The sequence below is a fragment of the Centropristis striata genome, chromosome 15, assembly GCF_030273125.1.
Source record: "Centropristis striata isolate RG_2023a ecotype Rhode Island chromosome 15, C.striata_1.0, whole genome shotgun sequence".
NCBI lineage: Eukaryota > Metazoa > Chordata > Actinopteri > Perciformes > Serranidae > Centropristis > Centropristis striata.
Window position 1 is genome coordinate 13,871,041 of NC_081531.1, and position 12,989 is coordinate 13,884,029.

At 39.4% G+C, this 12,989-nt stretch overlaps 1 protein-coding gene across 1 annotated transcript; it reads right to left on the reverse strand.

Annotated features, from left to right (window-relative positions):
* Positions 1-255: 255 nt before the first annotated feature.
* rps6ka4 (ribosomal protein S6 kinase, polypeptide 4) lies at positions 256-12,481 on the reverse strand. Its single transcript, XM_059351454.1, has 18 exons — positions 11,538-12,481; positions 10,426-10,497; positions 9,543-9,610; positions 9,183-9,333; positions 8,866-8,981; positions 7,550-7,657; positions 7,366-7,446; positions 6,926-7,029; positions 6,544-6,694; positions 6,279-6,440; positions 5,837-5,962; positions 5,231-5,364; positions 5,056-5,149; positions 4,765-4,935; positions 3,387-3,578; positions 3,143-3,302; positions 2,747-2,910; positions 256-2,655 (listed from the first exon to the last, which is right to left on the reverse strand). The coding sequence occupies exons 1-18, from the start codon at positions 11,623-11,625 to the stop codon at positions 2,443-2,445; spliced, it is 2,355 nt and encodes a 784-aa protein (XP_059207437.1). The 5' UTR covers positions 11,626-12,481; the 3' UTR covers positions 256-2,442.
* Between the last annotated feature and the right edge of the window lie 508 nt (positions 12,482-12,989).

A 12,989-nucleotide genomic window follows, 5' to 3' on the forward strand; every position in this document is an offset into this window, starting at 1 on the left:
AGCTGACTAAAACTATTCATGCTTCCGGCATTGATTAAAGCACTAATATTTTAAATGAGCCTCTTTCCACTCTGTTTTTGAAATGGCACTGTCAAAAAGCAAGGTTATCAAACTTCCTATATAATTGATTGTTTGTTACCAATAATTTAGTCTCGCTGTCAGTATTAATGGATCTCTTTGTAGTTAGTGCGGACCATGCTTAAACTAATGAGCACGACAGAGCACAACACTGAAAAGACAAAACTCACAACCATCTATTTAAAAGTAATGTTTATTTTGCACCAACCAAAAAGCCTTGGTGCAAAAGATAAATTCCCAGTCACGACATCATTGACAGTGCATCTCAGTAAAATAGTAATGCTCAAAAAAAAAAGAGAGAAGGGAAAAATATCATTTACTACAACAAAGGAATATCAACACCGATAAAAGCACAGTTTCTTAAGTAAAAATTTCAATGTTCAAACACAAACAACCAGTTACCTTTAAACAGACAAAGGCGGCAAACAACAAGGAAATAATACAGTAACTTGCAATAATGCTTCATCTGGTAAAGAAATATTGGTACAACCAACTGCCCAGCACCATTCATGCCCTCACACAGCCACGCAAACACACCCACGCACTCACACTCACAGTGCTGGGATACAACAAGAGCCAATTAAATCATCAATCCCATTACCACAGCATTAAGATCAACTATATGTAATAAATATCAGTGAAAGCACCTTTAAAGCTGAAATGTGTTTAATTGATCAACGGACTGTGCAACATGTTAAAAAAAAAAAGTCCAATAAAAATACATCAGGAGACTAATATACCATTAAAACAATTGTAAATCATTACATACATCTTTTTTTTGTTGTTGCTTTAAATCAAAGATGAGTATATACACAACTTGCAGGATGGTCTCATCACAACCAAATTAAAGTCATGATTAAATGTTTCATTCTGTAACATTATTTAAATTTCAAAGCCATACAATGTTTTAAAACCACATCTGTAAAAACACATATTTGAGTGACCCTTACAGCTCAGGTGACAAGAAGCTGAGCACAATTGAGGAGCAACAATATTTCACTGTATCAAATGAGATTGTATTTGTGATTAGCCGCATATGGCGCTGGTCTGATAGGGTGACAAAAAAAGTAATACCCTTTTAAAATTCACAAGCCCGAGGCAGTGTACCAAAATGGATTTAGCTCCAATTTACGTGCAAACACTCAAGCTGCACTTGGTAGCATAGAAATGTTCTGGGTGACATTTCCTTAGTAAACCCAAGATACCAAAATATAGAAAGAGTTCTTACAGTTTATCATCACAACAGATTAGCATGCTAGAAATTCTCAGAGCGGCACAATAATGCGAGTAATTTACAGCAAGTATGACAAGATAACTGAACTCCATTTCATGACTGTTTCTGTCTTCATCTGTTTTTACAGGTGCTACTGTTGGAAACTCAGTTAGTACTGCAACCACTTCAAGTCAAACTGATTGCTTGCCCAAAATACTTTATCAGAGCCCTCAATCAAGACATGTGCCCTAACGTTGTGTTCAATGGGATCTGTAGAGTTGGTAGTGTATTGGAGGTGCCCTTAGGACTGACAGTTAAAACTGCATCCAATAGAGATTTCAACCACAGCATCCTCTACAATCTCAAAGGTTGTACAAGCATTTCCCTCTGCGCTCAGTCCTTCCAGCAATTTGCCCATTTGTTCATTTACATTCTCTGCAAATAGTGCAAAAGCAAAAAAGTAATATGTTTCCACAAAAGTACTATCTAACAGAGCAAAGTGCGGACTTGTGGCACAGCACTTGTGACCAAACTTTTGCAGTTTTTTGCCAATCATTACGTGTGGCAAAATAACTAAATAATATCTAAAGATTAAGTGCGCCAATTCCTGGAAGGACCATTCATTTGCTATGTGCAAATTTGTGTGTATTCACAAAGGCTCAATTGATAAACTCACTGCGTTGCTGTATATATGGCTTCTGCTCATTTATGGCTCCTTTTTCCCTTTATCCCTTTATAGCCAGGCACTGTTTCTTACCCACAGTGAAAATAGGTAAATGTCTCCTTTTTAACTTTTTAGTGTATGATATCACCATATTATGGTAAGTAAATACTGAAGGATAATATTTTTGTCAAGGCCACAGATTTATTTACGTCTTATGGATGCCAAAATTTTCTCTTCCATCCTCTATAAAGAAAAAAATTGTTTTGGTTGGGGAGAATATGGCAGAGATCAAAGCTGCTTTGCTGTAAAAATGTGGAATTCCATTTTGTATTGAAAACTTAACACTAACCTAAACCCGTCTTTTGGTTTGTCAGTATGTTCTTTTGGAACTGGGTGACCCTATCACCACTGGAGGACACTGTATCGCCCTTATACTGTAAGCACATACCTCTTTGTTTTCTTACTGTTGTCTCCCCGGCCATTTAGGCTAGCTCGGCTTTGGGGTCACAGTTTGCTTTGGCTGTGTTTTGGATGCTGTTGCAGAGGCAGTGGAGGAAGTGGAAGAAGAGGAGGAGGAAGAAGAAGAACTCCATCGGGTCTCTACACCTGTACTTGTCATCTTCAGCTTCCTGCGTTTTGCAAGGGGAGCATTGTCGACACTTTTCAGAAAGAAGCCCTCTCTCTTACCACGGTTGAAAGCCTGGTGAAGGAGGAAGATGTCCAACGATAAGTAAGATGACACACATTAAGTTCATGCAATGATCTATTTTAAGATCTTTGCAAAATTTTACCTTGTAGGTGGCATTGACGTAGGTGCGGACAGTAGGCCCACTAGACTCTAGCACATCTGGAGTGCACAAAGGAGTGGTGGACATAGATGCTCCGCCCTGCAGCCAGCTGTTCTCTTTCAGATCAGATAGTTTCAGACGCATCTCTGGGTCCACTGTGAGTAGGCCTTAAACCATAGAGGACAGGGTTATAAAGTCAAAGGAAAATACAAAGACAAGTGGACAAGAAATAAGGGATGCAGACAAAAAAAGCTGACTTGCAAAGAGGATTAAAACATATTTCTATGAGTGGGAACATTCTACACTCCCTTGAAGCCCACATTATCTTGGTTATGCAATCTGGCACTTCAACTAAGGGAAACCATAAATGTATCACCTAAAACTTACTATATCACATACCTTTAACAAGCTCTTTGGCATCCTCCGATACGCCCTTCCAGGCCTCCCCATCCAATGAGAAATCGCCCTCTTTAATCTTTTGCATGATGTCAGCAGCATATGATGAGGTCATCCCCCGCTGCTCACTCTGAAATGGCACCTGGCCTGACAGCATGGTGTACTGATGAAAACACACGCAGAGAGTCATTAGTACTTCAGTTAGTTTTACTGATGTGACAGAATCAGCAGTTTTAGGTTCAATTACCAGGATGACCCCCAGACTCCAGAGGTCACAGGCTTTGTCATATCCTGCACTCTCAAAAAGTTCAGGCGCAGCGTACTGCAGTGTGAAGCAGGGAGTCTGCAGGGGGGCACTGCCTGCAGGGCATAGGCGGGCAAATCCAAAATCTATTACTTTCAGCACAGAGTTCTCCCCCTCATCTGCAAACAGCACGTTCTGTAAGAGAAACATACAAAATCCATGATTATCCTCCATTTTCTTTAGCTTTTATACTCAGTTCTCCAATTTCCTGACAGAGCAAAAACTGCTACATACCACTCGTTAATGAAAGCACTACGAGTGAACACTGCATTTATGTCATAGGTTTCTGTCCTTAACGTATGCTTTAGCCTTGTGTATGGTATTTTCATGCCCAGTGAAGCGCATTTGGGAGTAAAGGGCAGATGGGAGGTTCATTCAAATAACGCACCATAACATTTTTTGTTGATATTTATGTGAAAAGTAGATGAGATGCTGGAGGACAACAGCTATTTCCACATCACTCTTCTGACCATGACTCATCATTTGGTGATTTTGTCAACAAGCGCAAACTCAATACTTAAGAAATGCGTATAAATTATGTAATAATGCAGATAAACAGTAATTAAACACTCTCCAACCAGTAAATGCATTTAGATTGGCATCAAAAATAAAAGTTTATGTGATTACGACAGGCACCTCAGTAAACACTCCGTGCAGAACTCAACATTAATTGGTGATTCTTACCACTATCTGTCATTCACAGCTGCTTTATCCTACATGAAAGCCCTCCCCTTCAGTTAATTAAATCCCACAGCCATCTGAAGATTGCAGAATATGTGAGTGATAAATCTGCAGCCTTAATTTTGAAAAGTGCCACACCGCAGTAGAGGCTGGAGTGTTGTCCTTTCTGTTTACCTTGATTAAATCTTGTTTAAATGGTGCTGTAAAAAAATTAACCAACAGTTCCACACATCAAACTGGTTGGTTATAACTCTGTATTCAGCCAGCTTATGCTAGACGTCCTAGGGGCATACAGATCACCCGCAGTTCACAGTGGAAAAATACTGCGACAATTAAAACTTCACTCTGCTCTTGTTCCCACTAATTCTCTCTCTCACCACATTATTTGGGCCGATAATTTCACATGCCTCGACTTCCTTTCTAACATCTAAAGGGTTTTTTTAATAACTGAGATGTATTTTAATTTCAATATGATGTTACACAGTAGAGTAAGGGATGCAATAACTTAGAACTGATTTTTACATATGAAATGAATCACACATGCATGCGTTTGCCCAAGACACTGCTCAAGCTATTCGGGTTAGAGTCAAATCTTCACTTCAAAAGAAAAAATGAATCAAGTCATCAAAGCCTGGCTCACCTCTGGTTTGAGATCTCTGTGCACGACTCCAGCCTCGTGCATGAAGCTGACAGCTGAGACCAGGCTCTGTAACAGTTGACTGGCCTCCGCCTCTCCAAAGAGTTTCTTCCTCTTGATCCTTTCCAGCAACTCCCCACCTCGCAGAAGCTCCATCACTAAATATGTGTGATACTGACAGAAGGGAAGAGTGCATGCAATGGTTTTGTTGTTGCTCATTGCTTAAGTTTTCATCCTTGAAAGAACATACAGTATATTCACTAGTGCATCCTATGTGGGTTTCCTCCACTGTACCTGATCGGTAAAGACTCCTTGCAGCTTGACGATGTTTGGGTGAGACTCACATTGCCTCAAAGCAGCAATCTCCCTCTGGGTGTTTGCCTCCATTCTACAGTCAGTTCACACATGTTAACAATGAAATGTCCACACAAACTCAAAGATGGTGCAACAGCATCACATCTCCACTCACCTGCGGCTGACGATCTTAACTGCATACTCATGTCCAGTTGGCTTGTGTCGGCATTTCCTGCACACAGAGAAGCTACCCTCACCTAAGGGTGGTCCATGAAGACACAGCTCATAGTGCTGAAAAAACTGGGATTCCTGAATAAAGAAGGGCTGGTGTGAGTCACAATGTGCTGTGTTTGTCGTTTTCTCTTTTGCACAATAGGATGTGGCTTCTAGCAGTGTCAAAAATACCTGACTTTGATACAACCTGAAAAGATAATTTATATATATATTATATATATATATATGTCCCTGAGACAAACATATTAAAGGTGGCTGAAAACAATACGGTAGCTTTACTTTATGCAGAACAAAAACATGTTGTGAAATAAGGTGAGCCGCCTTTGGTTATAAACTTGGTTAAATAAACTAGTTTCTCTTCCTCTCTTCCTTCCTGTGTGTCCTAATTGACAAAACACCGCTGAGCCTTTTTAGTTGCTATTTTACATCTGTCTAGATTACAGAAGGGCTTCCAGTTAATATACGCAACTTGCGCCCAAATCACTTTTGATATATAACCCAAAATTACTTTTAAAGACAAGATCCACTGTATAAGATGTTTATTTACCTCTAATATTGCACTGCGTGTGACAGAGGCTGAAGCTGGACGATCAGCACCAATCTGGGAGTGTACAAAGTCTCCCATGACGGCGTTCTTGTTGAACAGGATGGAGGGTGCAATAAAGGAGTAACCCTAAAATGACAAAGTAATCTTAGGTGTATGACAACGTGGTACAATTTAAACAGTTTGTGTTGAGGGACAAAGAGAAAGAGACAGACAGAGAGGGCAGAAGAAATAAAATCACACAGGATTTAACTAAAACATGAGTCTACCCCACACAACACAGAACTGTATTAACAGAAAAGGCATTAAGATATTTTATACCACAGTCTGATTTAATATTAGGGTATCACTCACTTTGTCAGAATTATTTGCAGATGGTGGTTATAGGTATTTTATTTTGGAAATCAGCTTTTATGAGGGTCAAGGTTGAGACAGCAGGACTAACCTGAAACAGGCGGTCAGTGCTTGGTGGCGTGCTTGCTGGAGAATAGACAGGATCCATCCCAGTGAATTCTTCAGCAAAGTTCCCAACGTCAAGTTCACTCTTCAGCTCTGGCTTGAAGGGACTTGGCACCTTCTTCTGTGCTAGGTCAGCCCAGTTCAGTCCCTGTTAGAGAACAAAAAGCAGATGGAGAGAGTTACGGATGAAAGAGAACAGGTAACAGAGGAAGAGAGATATAGGATCGACTGGCAGTCGAGTTAGGTCAAACCTTGAAAAATGAATGTGCTTTGATGTCTTCCGACCCTCGCGGTCCAGAGCCCAGCCTCTTGTGGGGATCTTTCACCAATAACTTCCTCAGCAGGTCCTGAGCAATGGGTCCAATCATAGAAGGGAACGGTGGATCACAGCGCAAAATACGCCTGTCGGAAGAGGGGTGGGAAAGATGGCCAAGGGAATAAAATAATGGCTGTTTTGTAACACAGCACCCTCATAAGATACTGTTTGACAAAATCCAAGAGCATTATTTACATTTTCACTGTATTAAGTTAGACAACATGTACGCAATTATTATTTATGCTAGGTAGATTAATGAAAAGGTTATTCCAATAATGTCTGCGATAAATTTCAGGACCAGAGTTTAATGCGCTCACTTTGACACCTCACTCTGGGAGTTCCTCTCCCCCTCCAAGGTAAAAGGAGATGCTCCTGTCAGGAGTTCAAACATCAGGATCCCAAGACTCCACCAATCTACCGACTGACAGAAGAGACAGGTTAAAAACATTATATCAAGTAAAGAGGACAAAATGTGATAAGATAAGGCACCCACTGTGTATCTATTCAGTGGAACCTTGGTTGTCTGTTATGATACTAATTGCCCTTCATAACCACAATCTTTGATGTAATGTATGGTAAATCAGCCTATACAGTGTTTCACCACCACAGTTACCCAAAGTCATGACATACAGCATTTAGTCTTTTGCAGTGTTATGCAATTTAAATAAGCTAAAGGTTCAAGTCAAAATGGGATATTTTTTTAAATGAGCTCATGTCACTACTAAAAGCTTTAAAATCATCAAAATTAATCATTTACCTTGCCATGTCCCGATTTCCCTCTGATAATTTCAGGTGCCATGTACTCAATGGTGCCACAGAAAGAGTAGGTCCTTTCCTTCTGTAATGAGGAGAAAGGCAAGATAAATGTGAACAAAATATTATTACGATTGCAATAACAGATGACTCATATTCCATGTGTCCATGTTTAGATGTTTACATACCTCTTCTTCCAGAAACTCCTTACTGAGCCCAAAATCAGTCAATACCACATGGCCTTCACTGTCGAGAAGAATGTTTTCCAATTTGATGTCTCGATACACAATCCCAAGCTGAACAAAAAGCACAATGAAAACTTACCCATTATATATTTGGTTGGTACGACTTGGTAACAAGTAGAGATGGCATCCAGTACACACGTAGCAAACATATTTACAAACAAAGAAAGCAGAAATTACCTATTATCTACTGGGTATTTTCTGTAATCACAGCATTTCCCAGAGCCATCCAGTTCTTATCGAATAAACTTGTCAAAGCAAACAACTTCCCAGGCAGAAACACAAACTAAATCTCAACCCTTAACTGCACCATTACCCCAGGAAATGAGAATACTAGTCACCAAGGTGTTGTTGCCAAGGTGGTTTAATTTGGTGCCATCCACAGAACAACTCAGCGTGATGTTGTTTGATATGTTTTTTTGTTTTCAGCCAATTTGTGTAAATGTTGATTTTTACACAAGCTGCAAGAATCTACCATCTCAAAATGTTTTTAACATCAGGATTGTCATTAAGGAGCTACACTACTACATCTAGTTCGCCTACCGAAGGTAGAAGGAGAGCTGCAGTTAATTAATTCAAAAGCAGCGTGTGTACTTGTAATGAAAAAACAACAACAACAACAACAACAACAACAACAACAACAACAACAACAACAACAACAACAACAACAACAACCTTGAAATTCACATATTCATCCATACTGTTAAAACACTTCTCTAGTGCCAAATTCTGCAAATATACAAGCCAGTATAGTCAAGGTCAGACATTTAGGGAACACAAACATAAGAAACCGATTTTTGAGTGGTGGGGGACTTTAAGTCAACATAAGGATTGTTTAATACCAGTTGCTTTCCTCAGATTAGAGTAAAATTTACAGCTACAGTGGGTGTTTAATGTTATTAGGTAACCACTAGGTAACCTTAGTGAGTTAGACAGTTTTCCAGGCAGTAAAGTAACAAACAGCAGAAAAAGTTAGAGAATATTTGTTGAACAAAGTCAGAACATTGGTGGTGATCAAACCAGAGATAAAAGACCACTAAATATGCGACTTACATTTGTCAGGACCCCAGTGAAGTTGCTCAGACTGTGTCTGCGAAATGTAATTAGTCAACTGCTTGCCAACAGGTCAAGCATAACAACATATAAGGTGATATGTAGGTGCACTGTCTCTCTAAGTTTGCGTTGACTTTGTTCGGCCCCCTGGTATCCAAAAATCGATAAATGTAGCTCAAAGTGATGAAGCTTGAAGGAGAAACACCCACCTTGTGCAGGTGCTCCAGAGCCAGGATTATTTCCCCAATATAAATCCGCACCGCCTCCTCAGGAAAGTGATCTCGCTGGTACAAATGAGTGAACATCTCCCCGCCACTTACGTAGTCTGTACTCACACACACAAGCAAATACACAGGGAGCTTGAATAGACATAATACAAAAATTACACAAACACATAGTATGCACAAAATGCCGACAAACAGACAAACAGTAATAGAGACAAACATAAAGAAAACATCCATTCAGCACTTCCAAGACTGAGGAAACAAGAGTTCTCCATATTTGGTCGTAGTGTGCCCTTACTTACCAAGGATAAGATGTAGTTTGCTCTGCGTCTGAAAGGCATAGTGGAGCGTGACCAGGAAAGGAGACTGACGAATGTGCTCCAGCACCTGCCTCTCAGTGCGAGTATGTTCTGTTGTCTTTGCCTTTTGAACAATAGCTGCTTTCTTTAACACCTAGGGTAGTAATCAAAACAAACTTGACATCTCATCATTTGCTGTGCATGTATTCTAAACACATGTTGATTAAATTAAAATTCTGTGAATTATTTACATTTTCAAGCTTCCTGTTTTGCACTTCAAACATAGCTCAATTATTTAAATGTGTATCTAAGAAACTGTTTTGTGATCACATTTAGTTTGATATTTTAGACAAATAGTCTCACCTTCATAGCATACAGCTGGCCCACATCATGACCGGTGTTCTTCCTGACCAAAAACACTTTTCCATAAGCTGAAAACAATATGGTAGACAAACAAATATTTCATCCACTCATTTAAAATGACTTCCAGTACAAGGAAAACAGAACTGGAATATATGCTAAAACATTCCTACACACCAACTGTGGCGTTATTTTGTTTATGGAAACAACTTCTCAGATCTCTCAAAAGTATTTATTATAGATGAGATCTAATAACAGAGACATCTTCAGCATATGGTCTCCCTTATAACCATTCAGATACTATGCTGTCTATGCAGGATTTGCAACTCCCAAATCAGGCTATGGATGTAAAAACGTATTTTCCCACAGCATTTAAGTAATCAGGGACACTTTCTCTTTATAGTCTATAAAAATCAAGGGACAATATGTTACTCTTGTTGGTTAGTACTTGTAAACACACAGCATTCAAAGTTGGTACCTGTTACCACCTGACACTTCAGCCGCCAGTGTTATTGGCTGAGTTAGACAACCACATGGGTCCCAAAGTCTCTTTGCTCACGCCCATAAACATTCCGAACACAGCAAAACAAGAAGATAGGCAAAAATATAGGCAGAGGGTAGGCTCTCTTCAGATACAGACACTGGCTATACACTTCTCTTGGGTCATAAGTGATGATGGAGAGGGGTTATGCTTGTATGAGTATACACATTGTTTTCATCTAGTAAAGTTTTACATACAATGCCTTTAAGACATAACAATGACATGAAAGTAAATCATGGCAGCTTTGGGTTTACCTAATACTGACATCCTACTCAAGTTCTTCGTTGACATTGACATCAACTGCATCTGTATTTCATAAATTTCACATTTCATGTTGACACCTACCTCCAGTGCCCAAGACTTTGAGCAGCTCAAAGTTCTCCATGCCGACCCTCTCAGTGTGACCTGTGAGGTTAGCTAGTGGCAGAAAAAAAGTAACACAATTAAAACATGCATATATGTGCTTAATATTTGAACACTGCAAAACAGACATTTTTGTTTTAAAAGGCAGTCAGATTTAGAAATGCATTAGTATCTCTAAAAGAATGTTGAAAGAGCTGCCTCATTTTTTTGAAGATGCTGTATTTTAATTGTCAGCAAGTCAATATCTAGACAGTAAGTGTATTACTTTGAAGATTTACTATATTAATTATATTCTGGGATACATATAATGTCCTGAAACAAAATATAAGGAAACAAAAGGTCTTTTTTTTCCTTTTGTCCAGAGTCCAGACAATGTGATCCAAATTAATTAAGAGTAATCACAAAACCAGCAAATACAAACTGAGTCAAGATTCTAGTCACGGGTAGGACCTATTACTTGAATGTGTACAGGGTTGGACATTAAATGCATTACCTACATACACCAAGCGACATAAAATATATATATAATGCAACACAACAGAGTAGTACAACATAACTGGCAAATACAATTGTGTTGATTTAATTATTAAGTTGTACTGCACTGCATCAAACGGATGAATGTTAGAAACATCTTGCAATCTTAAGCAATCCAATATAACATTACCATAAATTGCAACCTCAGAAATGAAGATACATTTTTTTATTTAACCTTTATTTAAAATAAATATCCCATTGAGATTATGAACCTCTTTTTCAAGGGAGCCCTGGCCAAGAGGCAGCAAACACAAAATACAGTTACATATTTACATAAGACACAGACCTTAACGCATTGTGAGAAACAAGTGCATATTGTGGAATTGGCCTCAATAACTCTCAGTTTGGATTTAAAAGTGCTCAAAGAAATTAAGTCAGTTAGTTTCCAGTCTTTAGTCCAGACATTAAGCAGAGTTGAATTAACCCTCTGACAAAGTTTCAGCACTTAAAAACCATACGTTTTACAATTACATGGTGGAACGAATAACAGTGGGTAGGGGTTTCTACTTTTTTTTACAGTGTGTAAATGTGATCGATCAAAAACAATATACGTGACTTACCATTGGTGATCTGATGCTTGACGGTACAGGCCTTTTCATTTGTTTTAGTATCGGAGTCATCACTACTATCAGATGCGTCCCCAGGCATAACTTAAAGGAAAGTAGACTACAGCCTATGCAGACTGTTTAAAGTGAACTGGGTAGCTAGATGTTTTGGTTTATACAAGACGTTACACTTCACGTTCAGCAATTACAAACATCGACTCAAACTGCATTGTGGAGAAAACAAGGATTACCGGAATGAGCGGACAGCTGTGTTTTCTAAACAATACTGCTGCCCCAACGTGAATCCCCAGGCGTTTGACATCCTGCCGTTTCGCATTATTTATCTCATGTGATTGGCCGAAATCAATCAGAAAACACAAGACGTGTAGCTATTCGTTAGCTATGAGAAAGACAGTACTGATTTTGAGCAACTGTTTGACGTTAGTTACAGTGAAGTTTAAGTGGCTAACGTTAGCATTAGGTTAGCTGCTTAATAGTAGTCAATACCCACAAGTTAGCTGACGTTACTTAGTAATAACGCTAGTTTTACGTTGACGAGTGCGCAAAATAACTCGTTATAAGTCAGTGCGTAGTCACCAACGACGGTAATTATTTCAGATGATTGCTACAACAATACATATATAAATATTACCTGGCTAACTGGAGTGGCAGTAGTAGTAACTCGCAGCTAGCTAACGAACTGCTGCCCGTCAAAGTTTGAACGTTAGCTAACGCTAATGTTTAGTTAGCTAACCTAACTGGCCTCTTCAGATATCAGCAATCAAACCATTTTGGTAAACGTCAGTTTGGGTCAGGTCCTTATCTTCTTTGTCTCCACTACAGCCACGTTTATGATTCGCCCATTTTTTAAATTATTTACACCCCACTTTATGTTTTTTTGTCAGCGGATAGCTAACTGCTAACACCAGGATGCTTTCGACACAACCTGGGCGACGGTCAGTCACGTGAGCCTTCGGTGTGGGCGGAGCTACGTGGCCCCAGAGCTGGTGATTATTTTCATGGTACTGTAATAATGATTTATGGCTTACATTTAGGCTACAAGCAAGGCCGGATTAACCAACTGGCAATTGCCCAGGGGCCCACGACCTCTAAAGGGCCCAGGGCAGTGTGGGCACAAGCAAAATATCTGGTTATCTCTCGCTGATATGTCAAACAGTCCATCGGAGCCGTTGCTCAAAAATGAACTTTGAGGTGACATGGTGATTCTGTTTAAAATGAGCTGAGGACCATTTGAGGACCAGGATCATTGATTCTTGTTTGTGTCTTGTCTTCCTCTGTGATGCCTCTGTCAATTCAATACATTTGTGCTGGGAATAGGTGTTGCTAAATAAATATTTGATGCTTTGGAAGTGGTTGCTTACTTATTTTTTTTGTGAAAATTGAGGACCCCTATCTTTTTGTACGGTGTCTTTGAGTGCCAAGAAAGGCGCCTTCCAAATAAAATGT